Source organism: Penicillium griseofulvum (genome assembly GCF_001561935.1).
Source record: "Penicillium griseofulvum strain PG3 chromosome Unknown contig_84, whole genome shotgun sequence".
NCBI lineage: Eukaryota > Fungi > Ascomycota > Eurotiomycetes > Eurotiales > Aspergillaceae > Penicillium > Penicillium griseofulvum.
This window is the reverse complement of record NW_024467475.1, coordinates 1,620,836-1,639,383: the sequence shown is the minus strand read 5'-3', so window position 1 is coordinate 1,639,383 and position 18,548 is coordinate 1,620,836. Positions and strand designations below refer to the sequence as shown.

The following is an 18,548-nucleotide window of genomic DNA, read 5'->3' as shown; positions in this document are numbered from 1 at the left end:
AGTCTCAAGATTGGTGACCACATAGCTCTGGGGCCAGAATGTGGAGCTCTACTATAATTTTTGACTTACAGACTAACTGGCATTCCACTAATTGTTGAAACAGCCACTAATCACAGATTGGCGGAGTTGCGGAGTGCTTTGCTGAGGGTGGAGTTGCGGAGTTGCGGAGCTCATGCGCACGGACCAGGCGACACTATACAAATCCTCCAAGTCGACGAATATAAATACCAGATGATCTGCCGGTTCCAGAATTATCATTATCAGTATCAACCTAAAGCAACTCAAGTTCAATTCTCAAATTCCAGCCTTCAAAATGACTCCCGCTCGCAAAGCCCTCATCGCCATTACCTCGGCCAAAGCCACTCTGAACAAAGAAACAACAGGACTCTTCATCACCGAAGCCCTACACCCCTACAACGTCCTCGTCGCTGCCGGCTTCGAAGTCGACCTCGCCTCTGAAACAGGCACCTACACCGCCGACTGGCTCTCCCAAACACCCGACTTCCTCAACGGCGACGACCTGGCAATCTGGAATGACGTCAACAGCGACTTCCGCAAGAAGCTGGACAATATGCCCAAAGCTGCCGACCTCGACGTGTCGCAGTATGGCCTTTTCTATGCTTCCGCTGGCCACGCCGCTCTGATCGATTACCCGACTGCGACTTCGCTGCAGAAGGTCGCTGAGCAGGTCTGGGCCAGTGGTGGTGTTGTTGCGTCTGTTTGCCATGGTCCAGCTATCTTTGCCAATATTCTTGATCGTGCGACTGGAAAGCCTGTTATCCAGGGTCGTCGTCTTACTGGGTTTACTACCGAGGCTGAGGATACTATGGGTATTATTGGTGATTTGAAGAGTTGGAATGTTGAGCTCTGTGAGGAGCTTGCTGCTCGTCTTGGTGCTAAGTGTGAGTTGACTCTTCGAATTGGAGAATCTTTGGGTGTTTACTGACTTTTTTCGATAGATGAGCGCTCTACTGGTATCTGGGATGACTTCCATGTCGTTGATGGTCGTCTTGTTACTGGTCAGAACCCCGCCAGTGCGACTTCTACTGCTAAGGCTGCTGTTGAGGTCTTTGAGAAGCTTTAGACAAGTGATTGATATGTTTTGGAATCCTATGAGATGTTGTTTATGCCATATATGTTGTTCACACTGCTTAACGTTCCAGCTACCTTCCTTTTTTTATTCCATGGTCGCCGATCAGATAAATACTTGTAAATTTACGGATACCTAGGACATGGAACTATCCGCTGATAATACAGATACATAGTAGTATCGCAGAGCCCCCTGTACTCTCATACTGCAACAGACGTACACCTTGCCCTAGTTCCAATTTCTGACAATGTATGCAAATTGCAGCACCCTCCTCTAGTGAATAAATGTCCTAGGGCTGGCTCAGGGCGGCTTACTACATCGAGACCCCGCAATCCTAGTTAAATTGATTGACCTCTTTAGTTCTTCCCCTCCATTCCTTCCTCTCTATTTGAACCATCTTCGCTCGGTTATCCCCACATTCTTGGAACTGTCCCTCGGGCATTTTATGTCTATAAATCAGCAAAATGGCAACGGCACAGTTTTCTATTCAACTAGCCTACCCAGCAGAGGGCCCCATTCTCGCCAAAATAACCAGGGACTCCTTTCTAAATGATCGCCACACTCAAATGAAAGGACTCGGAAAGGACCCGTACAACCTCGAAAAGTCAATGACAGCATATCTTTCCCAACAAGCAGTGTCGCCAAGAACTGTTCTTCTCAAAGCAGTAGACAACGAAACAGGCGACATCGCCGGCTGGGTCTTGTGGGCCTTTCGGGGGTTCGCGGTTAAAGAAACCGCAGAGATACGGGACGCTGTTCCACATGCAGCAACACAATTCACATCGTCACCGGCACAAACCACGGACAAGACCACTCCCAAAGACCAAATCAAGCAAGTAGACATTGATGATAACGATACAATCAAGCAGCTCGAAAGAATGACCGACGCAGACATGAAATCCTGGATGACGAAGCTCATGCCCGATGGCACTAAATGCATGTATGTCAGCTCTCTTTGTGTGGCACCCAAATGGCAGTCCAGAGGAGTCGGATCGATGCTTTTGCAATGGGGCACACAGACGGCAGACGCAGCGGGAGTTTTTATATGGGTGCATTCATCGGCGAGTGCATGGGAGATGTACGCAAAATATGGGTTCAAGGTTGTTGGGACACTTGATGTGGACTTGGACCAGTATGCTCCAGCGCCGGCACCAGATAACGATGGGAAATGGGGTCAATATGTGTTTCGATATATGAAGAGAGAGCCATGTAAGGGATGATCGTATTTTGACTATATTAGGCAAAATTTGAACAGGGTTTCTTCAACACGCAAATACCTTAGTGGAAAGATTTTGCACCCGTTGTGACAACGCAATTACAGATACGTATCGCACAAGTCAGACCAAACTTGAGAGACTACTAGCAAGGAACACGAACCGACCAAGCACCGGAGCTGGCCACGGAAACCTTGAGCCTGTGCTCTTGTGGTAGCCCTCGGGCAAATCCCGAAGGGCTCAACACCTACCCCAATACCCGTGTGCGCAACGAGACCATCTATACTCGACTGGCCAATGCCCGAGGTCGGTTGCCTAGTATTGAAAATTCTTTAATCAGCTGTGCGGCAATCTACAGGAGTGTGGCACTTTCCAGGTTTCCGCAGCAAAGTCAAACAAACAATACACATAGGCATCCGGAGGATGTCCGGCTGTTAAGCACCACATTTTGGCCCATTGCAAATGTGAACGGGCAATTGCTGCGCTCAAGCCTTTCCCCCAGACAAATCACACAACCTTAATCCCGGGGTAGAGTTCCCCGTGGGGTCCGGAGAAACCGCGCAGGGGTGGAGCCAATATACTAAGAAGCTAGTGCGTTGATTGTACTGTAGTAAATTCTGAAGCCTTCCTACCGACCATTTACACTTAAGTCCGATATTCTTCTGTTCTTCCCTGAAATATCTTACACGTTACTGTACTTCTGAGATCGTCCATTCTTAGCACAATGCAACTCCACCACCTTCTGACGGGCTCCTATACCAACAGCACGCTGTTTCTCCTTGCGTTTGATACTATATCCCGAACTCTGAGTCTTAATTCGACCGTTCCTGGCTTTGGTTTGCACCAATTCGTGACCAGTAATGAGGCCAAAGACCGGGTTTACGCAACCACTATGAGTGAGCCCCCGCGGTTGTTCACCTGGGGTGTCGATGACAACTTTCAGTTCACCCACCTGAGCACCAACAACGTCAGTAAGTTTATACCTGCAGCTGTTTGAGATGAGATTTCTAAGATTCATAGCATCCTCGGCCTGTTACATCTCCGATGATGGCCAGTATTCATTCTCCGCTGGTGGCCCAACTGCGCAGATCCATTCTCTAAGTGGCAATGGGGTCATTGGAGATAGAACTGACGAGCTCTATCTTATTCCTGTCGAGGATATTGACAGTGTGGATAAGACTCGAAATGCTGTCGTAAGTGAATATGCACATCCGACTGTTAATTACGATTTCTGTTTCGTTCTGATTTCATGAATCTAGTTACACGGTGCTCATGCTTTCGATATCAACGTCAACAACAAGGGCTTTGTTCCTCACCTGTTAGTCAATTAGAAACCCTGACACATGGCTGGCATTTGCTGACTCTCAATAGCGGCATGAACTCCATCTACATGTACGATATTGCCGACAACGGCACTGCCCAGCTTCTGTCCATCAACCTGAGCCCAACAGAGGATGATGGTCCTCGTAACTCATACTCTAGAGAGGATGGGAAGCTTCTCTACGTGGTACGTGGTTGAATATCTGAAGTTCCGGCTGAATAAATCAACTAATATGGTTTATCACAGATTACAGAACATAGTGCGTGGTTTATCCTCTCGTGATTTGAGCGTTCTCAGGCTGACAACTTTATAACCAGCTCAATGGCTTGATGTCTACGAAGTCGGTGAAACTCAACTTAAGCATGTACAGCGTGCCAGTGTGATTCCTAAAGGTAAAATTATCTCGAGATCCCAAACGAAAAAAGCGCTTGCATTTGACTCAAGAAACAACAGATGTCCGAGGACACTACACATTCCGCAGTAATACTGTCCAACCCTCTAGAGATGGCAAGTATCTCTTCGCCTCTACCCGCAGCTGGGAATCCCCCGAGGCAAACGGATACGCTGCTGTCTTTGAGGTGGATGATGATGGATACCTCACAAAGGAAGATGCTGTCACCTTTTATGAAGCGCCCGTGACTCTCGGATCTGCGGGTGGTCTTCGCGTTGCACCCTGGGAGGACGAGACGAACTGTGATCCCGACGGTTTGACGGACTACATGTACCTCAGTGACACGTCTGAGGGTTGGATGTTCATTTTGGGTTGGACTCCTTCCAACCAGACTTTGGACCTCGTTGCATCGCTTCAATATCCGGACAACGCATCACCGTATGAGGCTACTTGGTTGAGCTAGAGTCGCAATTTGAGTCTACTAGACTCTAACTACTTGAGATAGGTTATCGTGAAGTGAATGGATATCAACTTTGTTTTGTAAAGAAATCTCAGAACTTAGCCCTTTCTTTCCCTTGATCAAATGCAGAAGTAGTGGCCAGCATAAAGTAATTATAATTAAGAACGTCTTCCAACAGATGGTTTTTCTCTCATACCCCTGTTAAATGATATACTTGCTGCACTTTAAGGGAATATCCAAACGTATTGAGTCATCGATAGTACTTCATCCCGAGGGCGTCAATTGATTTACGAGAGAGGGTACGAAACTGCATAATCCCTACTCTGATATGTTTGTACTGCTTTAGGTACTTCTCATTGTTGAGCCGTTCGAAAAAGAAGGCTCATTACACCTTGCGCTAGAAACTAACACCGTAAAGAATCGGGAAGGATGTTTACTACCTCGCTAGTTCACTTTTCGGCATCTGCCCGCGAGTATCACTCAATAGATATTTCTTGTACCGGCATGTTTCCGTTAGTATTTTTGCCCCCTATTCGAAACCTATTTCAGATCTTTCCAAAACGAGGGGATCTACAGTCCCCACACTTTCCCCGCGAACTTGGCTCAGCCCAATCCCCAAACAAGTCGACCCCCAGTCATGGATACATTCCCGGCGCTGTGAACCATGTCGGCAAACTGCCGGTTTTGACATAGGGATGGGAAATAGCGATATTCGCGCGATTTTACAAAATATAGGTCTGCCATCCCTCTATATGATGCAGTTGGGTATAAATGGCAGGGCCATGGCCGACTATAAGCTATACCTCCAAACATTGATCTAATCGAGAGAACTATCAACATGGCGACAAAGTATCTAGCCACATGGGCCCTGGCCCTTCAGTTTACGAACCTTACTCGGCCTGTGACTGACATGGCAGTCAAGAGTATCTACAACTGGGCTGGGTGTGCCATCGGCGGATATGCCCTTCCCCCGGCCGGAGTTGCATATGATGCCGTAACGTCAATGATGCCAGAAAGCACAGGTAATTCCTCTATTCTGGGGTCTAATGCCTTCGCCGATATCCAGACAGCAGCTCTGGTCAACGGTATAGCCTCGCACGTCGATGACTACGACGATACGCACTCTGATACACCTGTACACCCATCCGGCCCTGTGTTGTCTGCTCTGCTGGCAGTTGCGGAATGGAAGGCTCCAATCTCCGGTGAAGACTTCCTTACAGCCTTTGTTGCTGGAGTGGAGGCTGAGTGCAAGCTTGGGATTTCTGTCTATCCTGAGCATTATGATATTGGATGGCGTAAGTGATTACCTCTTAGGCATGTTAGTAAAAGTATCCAATGCTAACATCTCTTCCAGACATCACCAGTACCACCGGCTCAGTGGGCGCGGCAGTTGCTGTTGGTAAACTCCTAGGCCTTGACGTGGAGAAACTCCAGCACGCAATCAGCATCGCCGCTGTCCAAGTTATTGGAATGCATGAGTCCTTCGGCACCGACACAAAGCCATTCCATGTCGGCCGTGCTGCGCAGTCCGGACTTTTGGCAGCGGTGCTCGCCCAAAATGGGTTTGGCGGGTCGCTGGAGGGACTGGAGGCAGAGCGAGGCTGGGCTAATGTTGTGAGCACTCGCAACAACGTCACAAAGGAATTCACCACACTTGATGATGTTTGGGAAGTGACGAAGAATACATTCAAGCCTTTCCCCTGCGACCGGATTATTCACGCTGCCATCGATGGTTGGATCCAGATCCATGACCAGGCAGTAGAGAAGAAGCTTGACCTTACCAGCATCGTGAATGTTACGGCCCGCACCAACCCCAAGGTGCTGTTTTTGACAGACAACCCCGAGCCAAAGACTGGTCTCGATGGAAAGTTCAGTGTTTATCATGCCGCTGCTGTGTCTTTGCTCTTTGGGGAAGCGACTCCGGTCCAGTTCACTGATGAAGCTGTCAAGAACTCCACTGTTGTAGATCTTCGTGGGAAGGTGACGGTCACTTCAGATGATGCTATCAGCGATCACGAGGCTTTTGTCAGTGCTGAGTTCAAAGACGGTACTAAACTGGAAGTTCATGTAAAGGAGGCTTTGGGCAGCATCAAGAAACCACTGTCGGCGAAGCAGCTTAAGGAGAAATTCCTCGAGCATGTCAGTAATCACATTGGTATGGAACGGGCTCAGAAGGCTTTCACTGGGTTCTCTCAGATTGCCAACTCTACGGATGTTGCACAAATCTTGCGAACGTTCAAGAAATGATCGGGGGACAACACATTTTTTATGTTACAATCTGAGTGATTCTATGTGATTAAGCCTAATGTACTTGCTAGCTTTCCTAAACCACATATGATTAGCTCGTGTATGGAATCTATCTATTTACTATTTTGAAATTATTGAAAGATTATGTATCCCACAATGCGCCAGCTTAAGATCGTAAGATATTCGAACTCTCAAACAGAAGCAACGACTACACCTGTCATACGAGGTGACATGAAATATTGACTCGCGCTTAACAGATGGCGCTCTACGATCAATTTTGCTAAATACACAATCCACCAAATCGAACATTGTACAAATTAGGTATACGTAGATTTGCCCTCAGCCACAATAGCGAAGTCATACCAGAATAATGTCTGTACACACGGAAATCATATGATTTCCAACTTCTAGCTTTGCTTATAAAATCACTATGATTAACCATCATTGCCCTGTCCATTGTACGCTAGCTAGAAGTGTGTCCAATGGGCCCTCTCCTGAGATTTCGTCTCTGTGTATTGAGGTTTGGCCCACTAGCTGACCAGGTTGTATGCACTTTGATGGGAAGGTATCCGGGAAACCCTCACACGCATCAATCGGCGTGTTAGTGTTGTTAGTGCCCATTGTGTGTAGACCTGGAACAGAGGCATTCGCATGAATAGAAAATGACCCCGGAACATAATCACAGATGGCTCCCTTCTTTACTGTATCATATAAACCTAGAGAGAGTTCTAATACCCTTTCACACCTTGCTAACAAGCTTGCCTGTTGCTTTTCCTTTGACCTCAAAGCGTTTTGGCATTGTGTGTGAGCTGTGTAACTGGCACACTTCGTACAGCAAGGACAACAATCATGGTGTGGACAACGACACCCATCAGCAAGGGTTGGATGCAGGTCTTTCACTCGCATGCGGATTGCATCAAGAGATTGTAGTATGAGAGACGGCAATACCTCTGATGTGGCTTCCCTTCCCGACATGACAGACGTTAATTCCTCTCTTATATTGTCTTGGTATGGTATTGGACAAATCATCAGCCAGGAGGATAGTCGGATATTGGCAGCAAATGAAGCCGAATCATGTTGATTGCGTGCGATAAAACCAGCTCTTGCATCTTGTTTTCCTTCTGCTGCTGGCGGCTTGGGAGATGGAGATCCTGTACAGCAATGTAGCGTATCTGCATGTGTTTCCCAGTTGTTGTATGATGCCCGGCTCATGTGTGTCGGCGATGTAGGTTGTTCCGGTAAGAGATTTGCTTCGCATTTTTGTACTGGGCTCTTTGTGTGTCTATTCGGTCTTTTGTCTCGTGTTCTTAAGGCTCCGCGCTTAGCTGCAACGGAAGAGTCCCGTAAAGGTAAACCGCTGTATGAGCTTTAGTGGCCATCTCTTTCAAGCCAGTCTCGGGTCAGCCTTACCTACACTCTGCTTGTGACACTCGATGCTTTCGCTTTACCACGAAACATGGTGTTCCTACTGCCAAACAGCTGTGGCAAGGGATTTGCGAATCTGCTGTACATTTTTCCTTTCGCGCTTGACATCTTTGACACGCATTCCGTGCTCTCTTGCGCTGTGCGGATTCCATGATCTATCACTGAGGAATTGACAAAAGATTGAAGACCTTGACTTCCTGAGAGGTGATGCTTAGGTGATAGAGATGTGACACAGGATACAGATGGAGAAAACACAGTATGTATTGTGTCGCACGAGGAGAGGAGGGAAGAGGAAAAGAGAAAAGAAAAGAGAGCTATCAATCATGAAGGTTCTATCACATGGTAATGCCCTAGGCATTCAACACTAAAAGAACATCTGAATAGGTAGTTCTATAATCTTTGCAATATTCCATGGCTTGTATTTCTGATAGAGCTTCAGGCCGTCCTGGTCGACCATTCGGACATTCGCCGCCCGGCCATTCTCCGCCGGTCAGAATTCATCCTTCCAGTATTTCAATAGTCGGGAAATGGCCGCAATGAACGTAACGGGTTATACGGAAAGCTTCACGATAAATTAAAAAGTATTTGTCGGCTACGCGGTAGAGCGCAGTAATATCAAATTCTACAGGTAGTTGGATCATCCATTATAGCCACATAAACCGCTTCAGTGTGTTATCAACTTCTCTGAACAGTCTCACATCCAATTCTTAATATTCCATCTCTCCACATCAACATGCGTCTCCCCTATGCCCCCCAGACGTCAAAAGATTCAAATCCCGAAACGCATGAAATCTACAGTCGAATCGCCGCCAGGCGTACACCAAGACCATTGATTCCTCTTGATCTCACACTCTTGCATGCTCCTCCTGTCGCAGATGGCTACAACAGTTTTATTGGATCACTACGCTCAAAGACCATCCTTGATCCAGCTTTGTTGGAACTGTCCATCTGTCGCATAGCTGTTTTGAACCATGCTGTGTACGAGTGGAATATCCACGCACCGCTTGCTTTGAAAGCTGGACTTCAGGTATCCACGCTGCAGGATACGCGTTCACTTCCACCATTATGCCAAGCAACTCACGAAAGTTCCGATGTATGGGAGAAGTCATGTCTCACGGCTCGGCAAAAAGCTGTCCTTGCATATACAGATGCTATGACGGAATCAGTGACTGTATCTGATGATGTGTTCCAGCAACTTGTCGAAGTAGAACTGTCAGACCGGGAGATTGTGGAACTTACTGCCACGGTTGCTGGTTACAACTGTGTTAGTCGGATTCTGGTGGCGCTGGATGTTGGAGAAATGAATTCTCGTGAGATGACGAGTGTCGAGGACCTCGCGAATCTTATCTGAGATCTGGTCAGGGCTTGAACGCATCGACGATTCCATTGAAATTTCATGTAATGCATGTATATAGCAGGTGTCATTTATAACCTTTATCATAGTCATATCCACCTCCCTATATGGATAGATGGATCCATTATGGATAGGCAAGTAGTTGACTCATCAAAGGAGGGATATATTATGACCCGAGGTGTTAACATGTTGAGCTAAGGGACAGACACTCGTATTTCAGGCGAAGCAAATTAATTGTCAGAAAGTATTACGAGGTTCACTACTCATCTCACACTCAGTTGCCGGAACAAAACCCATGTTATGAAGCTTGTGCTAAGTTTATTTCACTGAAGGCTAGAATACTTAAGCATTATTGGAAATTTTCGTGTTCTCCTCGGCGAGGGTATCAGCCTTCAAAGCTGGTCTGTCTGCCTTTCCTGCAGTGGTCTAAGGAAGAAGTTAGAGTGAGTCCACTCGGCTCTTAGAAAAGGGAATAACTTACACCACCATCCACAGGCATAATCAAGCCGGTGATCCATTTAGCTTCCTTGCTGCAGAGAAACAGGATTGCTGTAAACCCAAGGTCAGAAAACCCTGCTTTTAAAAAGATTTCATGTGATAACTTCGTACCATAACCAACATCCCACCCTGTACCTTCCTGCTTCAAAAGGTTCTGGTTGATACGATCCTGGCGCATCTTATCCGTCATGCCTCTGCCTCGTACCATTGGGGTGAAGACCATTCCCGGGCAAACACAGTTAACCCTAATATTTTCTTGGCCATGTTGAGCAGCCATAGCACGGGTCATTTGGATAATGGCACCCTTGGTTGTGGGGTATAAGAGACTGGGATTTCCACCAAGGACTGTATACTGTGTTAAATATATTCAAGTGCCTGGGGAGTAATAGTTACTTACGACCGCTCACTGAGGACATATTGACAATGGCACCTCGCCCAGTCTTCCTCATCTCAGGAATAGCATGACGACTCATCAACACCATGCTTGTGACATTGATTTTGAAATCGCGTTCCCAAGCTGCAAGATCAACCTTGGTAGCATCCCCCATAGCACCACCAACTCCAACTATACAGGTTAAACATTAGTTTCGTACTATATATAACGTTGAATGGAAACTCGCCAATGTTGACTAAAATGTTCACAGTGCCAAATAGCTCAATGGTCTTGGCCACGGCATTCTTGCAGCTTTCCTCATCAGTTACATCAGCCTGTACGACTTCTGATACACCACCCTCAAGGTCAATCATGCGTTTTGTCTCCTGGGCCCATTCAACATTATAGTCCACTAGCGCGACCTTGGCGCCTTGTCTGGCGAGTAGGATAGCAGCCGCACGCCCATTGCCAATCTCGCCTAATATCTGTCAGTAATGTCTTGCATAATAAGGTAAAAGAATTGAATCAAACTTACCAGGCATACGTGACCCAGCACCGGTGACAATGGCAACCTCGCCAGTGAATTCGAAAGCTTTAGCGACCATGTTGAAAGTGTTTGTTATACAATAGTCTTCGGAGTCTCCAAATGGATAAAGTTCCTCGTAACGTGCTTTTTATAAACACCTATTCATCCCTAGAATTCGGATGCAACTATATGCGGCCATCTTCCGGTCCTTGTCGGGTTACCCCTTCGGCCATCCGCCGATTCCCCGACCCCAACTGTGAAAGAGCCAAATTCAGAGAACCCACAAAAAGATAGGTTTGGACCCCATGGGGAATTGCTAAAAGGCAAATTGGTCTCACAACGGGATCTCCGGGATTTGCTTCTTGGGCGGGTAGTTCCAAGATTCCCTCGGATTGGAGACTGGGGCTGTTCTATCCACAACGACCATAAAGGTTTTAGTCGCCGGTAAGATCATTAGCCAATTTTACTATAACCTTGAGGTAGCTAGTTTTGTATGTGGAGGGATCCAGAAGACGGGAACAAAGGATGAAATACCAGGGGATCATTCGGTTATTCAAATAATGGTCCACTATATAACTAGTAATCTTCTATTTACGAGGTAATTATATCGCAGTTACTGTGATAACCAAAAGTCAAACCATTCTACAATTGCCTTCAGACTCTGCTCCTTCACGTATCCTAGGAACTGTCAGCTTTCAACTTCAATTCTGTATTAGAGTGATAACGCACGCTCGTAGGGATTTTTCATATTGCCTCGCAGAGCAAATCCATGCTCAACACCAGAGAAAAGCTGAAATTGGTAGGTCTTTTGGCCTGACTCCAGAATATCTAAAGCGAGTTGTCTAGCTTCTAGAGGGAATGTGTGATCTTCCACGGAACAGGATAGTAATAGAGGCTCTATTGAGATATTTTAGTCATTTGTTCAACATGAGTGAAATCGAATAAAGGTAAACGAACTGGTGATCTTTGAAAAATGGGAATCTTTCAAAAACGCCGGGTGGGCGAATGCACCGGCGCTGACGGTGTTCTTAGCCAGCTCATCGCAGACGTATGGTGCACCAAAACAATATCTAATTCACAGTTCTCAGTTCGAGGCTTCATACCGATTGACAAAGGCAGGTAAAACACGTACCCAACACACGCATACTTTGTAGATGCCTGGCCATATGTCCTCTTCACTTCGTCAACCCACCGTGGGGTTGCTTCATCCGCAAATGACATATGTTTTCGCTTCCAAGCCTCATAATCAAAGTGCGGATTTGAACGGTCATGGCGGTTATGACGATGTTTCCAAACCGGATCCTACAATCAATTAGCGTGGTCGAGAAAAACAGAGTTAAAAGCTAAGAAAGACATACACCTCTAAAGTAGTCCAGTCCTAGAACGAGATAGCCAGAATCGGCAAATGCATCCATCACCAGGAGACCGTTCGGGAACATTCCCCATACATCAGGAAAGTATAGTAGAATGTGGCCATTTGTGTTGCTCTTCTTAGGCTCCACGATGTATGTTTCTACTCCCGCAACCGTCACAAAATGCCCACGCGAAGTTCCTTCATGAAGGGTTCCCTTGAGACAGCAAGATCCTGATGGCTGGGCCAACCAGTTGTTGCTTTGATCTATGTCACTGGATGGTGGCATTGTGGAAAGATAGATAGGACAAGAAAAAGAGACGACGAAGTTGAGGTACCAGCCCTTCTAGATTTATGAATACCATGGACAATTGCCGATCATACTAACCCCAGTCTTGATTTTCCATGAAATTAAGAATCACCAGTAAAATCCAGCGGGCATTCGCCGCAATCGAGGTGGCCACGGAAGTTGCCCGGTTTCTGGGGATTGGCCCCCGCAATCCCCGAAACTCCACCTGTAGTCATGTTGGGACTATCAGTCCTAGGGGTTCCAGGTAGATAATTTGGATAAAAGTCTCGATGCAACCCATTTTTTTGGTCTGCAATACTATCTTGCACCCTTTGTCATGTCACCAAAGCAGGGAAGATCCGACCATATGCATATTGAGGAGGCGACCTCTGCTCTTCAAGACGATATTGAAGAGGAAAAGGCGAATTCAGTCTACGAGGTATGCCTGTTAACTTGAGGATGTTCATGAATGTTTATTTGACTCTTCTTTAGGGAAATGCTGTCGGGTACAAGGAATACCGAGAAGGGTTGCACCTCGAGTTCACTGCAAAGGAGGTGAGTGAGTCTTTTCCCAGGCGACTTGCGACTGAGTTCTGATTTAAAAATTGCAGAATGCCAATGTCAGATGGAAGATTGATTTCATCGTACTACCTATCTTCCTCGTCACTCAAGCGTTGCAGTTCATGGACAAGACGGCCCTGAACTATGCAAACCTCCTCGGATACCAAGAGACGCTGCATTTAAAAGGCCAACAGTTCAATTACCTTTCCGCAAGTATGTTTCTTCTTTCTATATTCGGGTTAAGAAATAAAAAAACTCATAAGTTTCAGTGGTGTACGCCGGCTACTTCTTTGGCCAATACCCGTGTGGATGGCTCGTTGGAAGGTTCCCAGCGCAACGCATCTTGGGAGTGAGCTGCATGATGTGGGGTTTAATGGTCATTATCATGACTCAATGCCACACATTCTCCAGTGCTTTGGCTGCTCGTTTCATCATGGGTATATTTGAAGCTGCTGTCACGCCTGGCTTAACCCTCATGACCGGATTTTGGTATACCCGACAGGAAATTCCTTTCCGTCAATGTATTTGGTACTCGGCGCTTGGATGGGGTGGTATTGTAGGATCCTATATTTCCTTAGGTATTACCAAACTTCCAGTCGACTTCAGTCCGGCACGCTGGGAGCTGTTATTCTACATTCTCGGAGGTGCCACCTGTCTCTGGGCGTTTGTGATCTTCTTTGTTTTGCCTGATTCCCCCTCAAGTGCCTTCTTCTTGTCAAGGGCCGAGCGCATCATTGCAGTCAAGCGAGTCGCTGGTAACGAAACCGGAATCAAGAACAAAGCCTTTGATACGAAGCAGGGTATGATTGCGTTCACTGATCCAAAGGCGATCTTGCTCTTCATTTCAGTGTTTGCTGCTGCCATTCCAAATGGCGTTGTCAACTCTTTTTCGACAATCATCATCAAAGACATGGGATTTTCCCAAACGAGAACCACACAGTTGAAATCGGTTGGTGATGCAATTGTTATCATCGCGTTGATCATCGGTGGCACTATCACGTTGAATGTGCCAAACTCCCGACTACTCACCTCCACTGCTGCCAATATTCTATGCACCGTTGCTGCTGCGTGTATGGCGTATCTTCCCAGGGAGCAAAAGTGGCAGAGACTCGTTTGCTTTTGGCTGGTGAATTCGCAATCTGTCGGCTTCACAGTCTCATTGGTTACAATCTCTTCAAACATGGCTGGTTATACTCACAGGGCTATGGCGAACGCTCTCGTGTTGTAAGTTTCCCCGGAGTCTAAGGCTCGCATACTTCGGTTAAACTGACTTGTTTAGCACTGCCTATTGCTGGGGTAATTTTGCAGGGCCATTCGTGGTAAAGTCATCTGAGGCCCCGGAATATAAAGGCGCTACGATTGGTCTGCTGGTCGGTTACGCAATTAAGGCAGGATGCCATCTCTCATTGCTCGGTAAAAATTCCCTGCCCTTCTTCTGGGTATTGATATACTAACCAGAGTAGGTTATATGTATACGGTCAATCGCCGTCGTGACTCACGCTACGGTCCGGCCGACAAGGCCAGAAGTAACGAAGCCGGAATGCAGGATCGGACCGAGTTTGAAAACAAAGATTTCAGATATGTGCTCTAGTCATTTTGATAATTTAGTGCGGTGAAGAGTAGGTTTATTTTATGAGAAGATATGTATGTTGGTTAGTTATGTTAGAATCAAGTAGATCTTCAGCGAATGTGTTCCCAATTCCCCCGATTGCCCCAGGTCCTGAGATCTCGTGAGAAAATAATTGGGCGCTAAATACACCTCGCAAGTTATAAATTATATAGACACTCGACCCCGGACTATATACGGGTCACGTGGAGCGCCATGTTAGCTTTAACTTTTAACCAATCTTGGCAGCATGGAAGAGCCATACGGGGTCAATGATGGATTCCTCGTGTAGCTCTTTACAGATGAAAGATTTATGTATGTATTCCTAGCAGTTAGCTTAGGATAATTCAGTAGAGCAAACCATGCTGACTTTCAAGTCCAGAGGCTCCCGATGTCCTGAAAGGGAAAGCGTGGGGGGGGTTCCCCACACTTTCCCAGTCCCCCGGCAATTCTCCCATTCTAATCTCCTAACCTCCCCATATTCTCTTTTCACTTTTTCTTGACTATATTTGGCGAAAATTTTCGCCGCTTTCATCATGTCATGAAGCCATGGTACGACATCAGAAAATCGTTTGCTCGACTTGTAGGAGGCGGAAAAGCAAATACGATGGGGCTACCCCAAGCTGCTCCGCTTGTGTCACCAGTGCTTCGCCTTGTCACTATGATAAATCGCCTTCACTGGCCTACGTGCGCTCGTTGCAGTCGCGCATTCGTGAACTGGAGCGCAAAGTTACCGCCCAGGCAAACTCTCCATCCAGCCCGTCCTTCGCAGGTTCGACTTTCAGCAACCAGGGCGGTGACTCTATAAGTCTGGATGCGCTGGGGGATGTTGGCTATCACAACCAAACATCTGCTATACATGAAGATCTGCCACCGAAGAGTACTCAGCCATTGCATGTTGCGTCTCTATTGTCGTCATCGACAGACAATCGCCGAGCAGCAGATATCAGACAAGAACTAGTAGCCAATGCTGCTACCCAGAAGGACTTGGAGATCATGAACTTGGATGCATCGCAGTCATTGTCAAATTTATCCAATGATCTTGCAGGTACTTTGCTACAGTTACACTGGTGTTGGTTGCATCCGAGTTTTCTTTTTGTCTACCGCCCCGCTTTCACGAGGGATATGCCTCTACTTGCCCGTGGGGATCGATCTGCTACACATTGCTCGCCAACCCTCATGAAGGTGCTATATGCCCACAGTTGTCGGTTTGTACGGTCACCAGATATAGTGTGGAGCCAGAATAGCCACAGCAAGTCGTTCCAAGAGCTTTCGGACCGTCTGATGGCAGAGGCAAAGGCCTTGCTGGCCATGGAAACTTTGAACCCTCCTGCCATTCCCACAATACAAGCATTACTTCAACAGTCAGCTCAAGATGTTGCGTGTGGTCGGTCTTCCTCTGCGTGGCTATACTCCGGTATGGCATTCCGTATGGCCATTGACCTTGGGCTACACGTTTCTCCCGACAAACTCCAACAATTTTCCACCTCACTTTCAGCCGAGGACATTGAGATACGAAAACGCCTCTTTTGGAGCTTATACTCCTGGGACAAACACATCAGCTTGTACCTAGGGAGAATGCCGAATTTTGTGATGGGCGCTGAAAATGTATCGTTGCAGTTTCTAGACGACTTTACTGACCACGATCCGTGGATACCATTTTATGGACCTGACCCAAAGGCTGCAGAGCTTCCTCCATATCCTCCAACACCAGGCCATGTCATGTCTTGCTTCACAGAGCTATGCAAACTTTGCAAGATCCTGACACGGGTCATGCTAGAACTCTATAGTTCGCAGTCTGCCAGCCATTCGGACAGTTCCTCGGATCCCCGAATGGCTGTGTTTATGGAGATCAAAAAGGAGCTCCAGGATTGGCACTCCTCCTTACCATCATTCCTACATATACCACGCAATGATATGCCCCAATTAAGTCCACCGCCACATATCACGTCGCTCAATTTGATGTACCACAATGCCCTGATTCTTCTTCATCGGCCGCATGTTGCGGGCGGGGATGTACCTTACTCTCCTGCAATCCGAGAGAGTTGGAAGATATGTCGAGGTGCAACAACCGCGATATATGATCTTCTCAAAATGTATATTCATACCTTTGGATATCATCATATCACATACATGAACAGTTACTGCACTTATATGGCTGCTACAACTGCCGTATATCAACTAGAGACACCGGAGGAAGGACCACAGTCTTCACAATCACACCAGGCAGCTTGGACAGAGTTGAAGTTTCTGCTTGATGTCCTTCAGCGTACCGCCGCAGCTATGCCTGGTCTGGATCGAAGTATTGAGATAATTCATGCGCGGATCAAAAGGATTCTCGACCGCCAGGTCTCCAGTCAACTCGATTCGCTGTTTCCAGGCAGAAAGTCAAAGGGCCCTGACCATACACGCCCTACAAACAATATACCCCAAACTACAGAACGCGACAGGGTCTCAAGTAATATGGCCACGGACTGCCCTGTTTACGAATGGGGAAATAATATGAGTACGGTCACAGACGAGGATCTCTGGCTTCCAGCATTCCCAGCCCAAGATGTTTCTTACGGCCCGGAAGTGATGCTGGACGTACAGGACGCTTGGAGTCCTCAGACGCGGTCGGCTCTCATGGGCTCAAATCTTGATCCTCAACTGCGACTGAATCTTTCAGTATTTGGTGAACATGCGATGAGCCACAATCCTTTTCCCAATGCTTTGCTTGGCCAACTGCCAGACGCTTCAGCGGGAGACGTCGATACCACATATCCAGCTATTTAATTTAGTATATTACTCTATTCATTTTTTTTTTTCTCATGTATAGTATGTATCTAGGTTGTTTGCACAGATTGAGCCTTCTTCCGCCCTTTTTTTTCCGTCGACATATAAGAATAAATTATTTTGCAACAGGATTAGACCTCAGCTCCAGCTGTCTTCTACGACAGAAATCTGGCTGAACAACAAAGTAGGGTACAGCAGATATATATGACGCTAAGTAATTGAACTAAGCACTTTAGCCGTTCCACCAATCACTCTCTTTTCCACTCTGTGCAGATAGGCTTATGAACATAGCGGAATGGTTTCCTCCACCGTGATTTTCAATTTTTGATCACACTTATAGAACGTGGGTTTCTTTAGAGATTCAATCTGAGCGAGCACATGTCAATACGGTTATTGAATAACTTTGCTTGATTGGAAATCGACAAACCTTTCAAATTGCATTATGAAATCCTCTTCCCTGGATTGGGAACAGTGTCCAGCTTTGCAGCCTTCACAAAGTTGACTGTTATGAGGACGTCTGCTGTTTCCGGATCTTGGAGGCCTCTCTACCTGGACTCCATTCCATTGTTTTATCCAGTAAACAAGTCTCTCGGCGTATGATTGGTCCAGCACTGGTCGACTGATGGAATTGCAACTTATGCAGCGTTGGTGGTATACCCTCGCGTTATATTTTTGCCCTGGGTATAGGCGAATTGTGATAGCGATCCTCTTACTTGACCATCCGCCGGATTTGCATGCTTGTTTACGGCACACGAAGCGGCCCATGATGTGTGTATCACGCATTTTGATGCTTCCCGTGTCATCATCATTCTTGTGGAATTCAAAATGAAGCTCTGTCTCATCCAACAACGTCGACACATCATCGTGAAGAGCTTCGTACATAGACCATTTCGCCACGGGCTTCTTCCTTCTGGTTGAACCCATCCTTGGTGGCATTGAGAGCACCTAGCAGGATGAGAGGGTAAAAAATGTTCTTTGGGCAAAGAATGGATTTCAGTATGCGTGTTGAAGATCGCCAAAAGGTCAGAAGAAAGCGCGTAGATTTATAAGAAAAAATATTTGAAAAT

At 46.7% G+C, this 18,548-nt stretch overlaps 9 protein-coding genes across 9 annotated transcripts; 7 read left to right on the top strand and 2 right to left on the bottom strand.

Annotated features, from left to right (window-relative positions):
• Window positions 1–313: 313 nt before the first annotated feature.
• Window positions 314–1,084, top strand: PGRI_051470 (ThiJ/PfpI; the record flags this gene model as incomplete). Its single annotated transcript, XM_040792860.1, has 2 exons — window positions 314–902; window positions 960–1,084. 2 exons carry the CDS (start codon window positions 314–316, stop codon window positions 1,082–1,084), a joined length of 714 nt encoding a protein of 237 aa, XP_040644827.1.
• Window positions 1,085–1,554: 470 nt separating this feature from the next.
• Window positions 1,555–2,310, top strand: PGRI_051460 (GNAT family N-acetyltransferase; the record flags this gene model as incomplete). Its single annotated transcript, XM_040792859.1, has 1 exon — window positions 1,555–2,310. One exon carries the CDS (start codon window positions 1,555–1,557, stop codon window positions 2,308–2,310), a length of 756 nt encoding a protein of 251 aa, XP_040644826.1.
• A 718-nt stretch (window positions 2,311–3,028) lies between these two features.
• Window positions 3,029–4,479, top strand: PGRI_051450 (lactonase family protein; the record flags this gene model as incomplete). Its single annotated transcript, XM_040792858.1, has 7 exons — window positions 3,029–3,275; window positions 3,325–3,497; window positions 3,564–3,622; window positions 3,676–3,811; window positions 3,872–3,884; window positions 3,943–4,017; window positions 4,079–4,479. The coding sequence occupies 7 exons, from the start codon at window positions 3,029–3,031 to the stop codon at window positions 4,477–4,479; spliced, it is 1,104 nt and encodes a 367-aa protein (XP_040644825.1).
• An 835-nt stretch (window positions 4,480–5,314) lies between these two features.
• On the top strand, window positions 5,315–6,723 carry PGRI_051440 (MmgE/PrpD family protein; the record flags this gene model as incomplete). The annotated part of the gene is made up of 2 exons (XM_040792857.1): window positions 5,315–5,771; window positions 5,831–6,723. The coding sequence occupies 2 exons, from the start codon at window positions 5,315–5,317 to the stop codon at window positions 6,721–6,723; spliced, it is 1,350 nt and encodes a 449-aa protein (XP_040644824.1).
• A 2,158-nt stretch (window positions 6,724–8,881) lies between these two features.
• Window positions 8,882–9,499, top strand: PGRI_051430 (carboxymuconolactone decarboxylase family protein; the record flags this gene model as incomplete). Its single annotated transcript, XM_040792856.1, has 1 exon — window positions 8,882–9,499. One exon carries the CDS (start codon window positions 8,882–8,884, stop codon window positions 9,497–9,499), a length of 618 nt encoding a protein of 205 aa, XP_040644823.1.
• Window positions 9,500–9,844: 345 nt separating this feature from the next.
• Window positions 9,845–10,978, bottom strand: PGRI_051420 (SDR family NAD(P)-dependent oxidoreductase; the record flags this gene model as incomplete). Its single annotated transcript, XM_040792855.1, has 6 exons — window positions 9,845–9,928; window positions 9,984–10,051; window positions 10,112–10,345; window positions 10,398–10,517; window positions 10,594–10,851; window positions 10,909–10,978. The coding sequence occupies 6 exons, from the start codon at window positions 10,976–10,978 to the stop codon at window positions 9,845–9,847; spliced, it is 834 nt and encodes a 277-aa protein (XP_040644822.1).
• A 534-nt stretch (window positions 10,979–11,512) lies between these two features.
• Window positions 11,513–12,539, bottom strand: PGRI_051410 (Dienelactone hydrolase; the record flags this gene model as incomplete). The annotated part of the gene is made up of 5 exons (XM_040792854.1): window positions 11,513–11,577; window positions 11,629–11,796; window positions 11,857–11,969; window positions 12,032–12,201; window positions 12,258–12,539. 5 exons carry the CDS (start codon window positions 12,537–12,539, stop codon window positions 11,513–11,515), a joined length of 798 nt encoding a protein of 265 aa, XP_040644821.1.
• A 367-nt stretch (window positions 12,540–12,906) lies between these two features.
• On the top strand, window positions 12,907–14,691 carry PGRI_051400 (Major facilitator superfamily domain, general substrate transporter; the record flags this gene model as incomplete). The annotated part of the gene is made up of 6 exons (XM_040792853.1): window positions 12,907–12,978; window positions 13,032–13,094; window positions 13,151–13,313; window positions 13,370–14,324; window positions 14,380–14,513; window positions 14,564–14,691. 6 exons carry the CDS (start codon window positions 12,907–12,909, stop codon window positions 14,689–14,691), a joined length of 1,515 nt encoding a protein of 504 aa, XP_040644820.1.
• A 564-nt stretch (window positions 14,692–15,255) lies between these two features.
• Window positions 15,256–17,481, top strand: PGRI_051390 (Transcription factor; the record flags this gene model as incomplete). The annotated part of the gene is made up of 1 exon (XM_040792852.1): window positions 15,256–17,481. One exon carries the CDS (start codon window positions 15,256–15,258, stop codon window positions 17,479–17,481), a length of 2,226 nt encoding a protein of 741 aa, XP_040644819.1.
• Window positions 17,482–18,548: the final 1,067 nt, after the last annotated feature.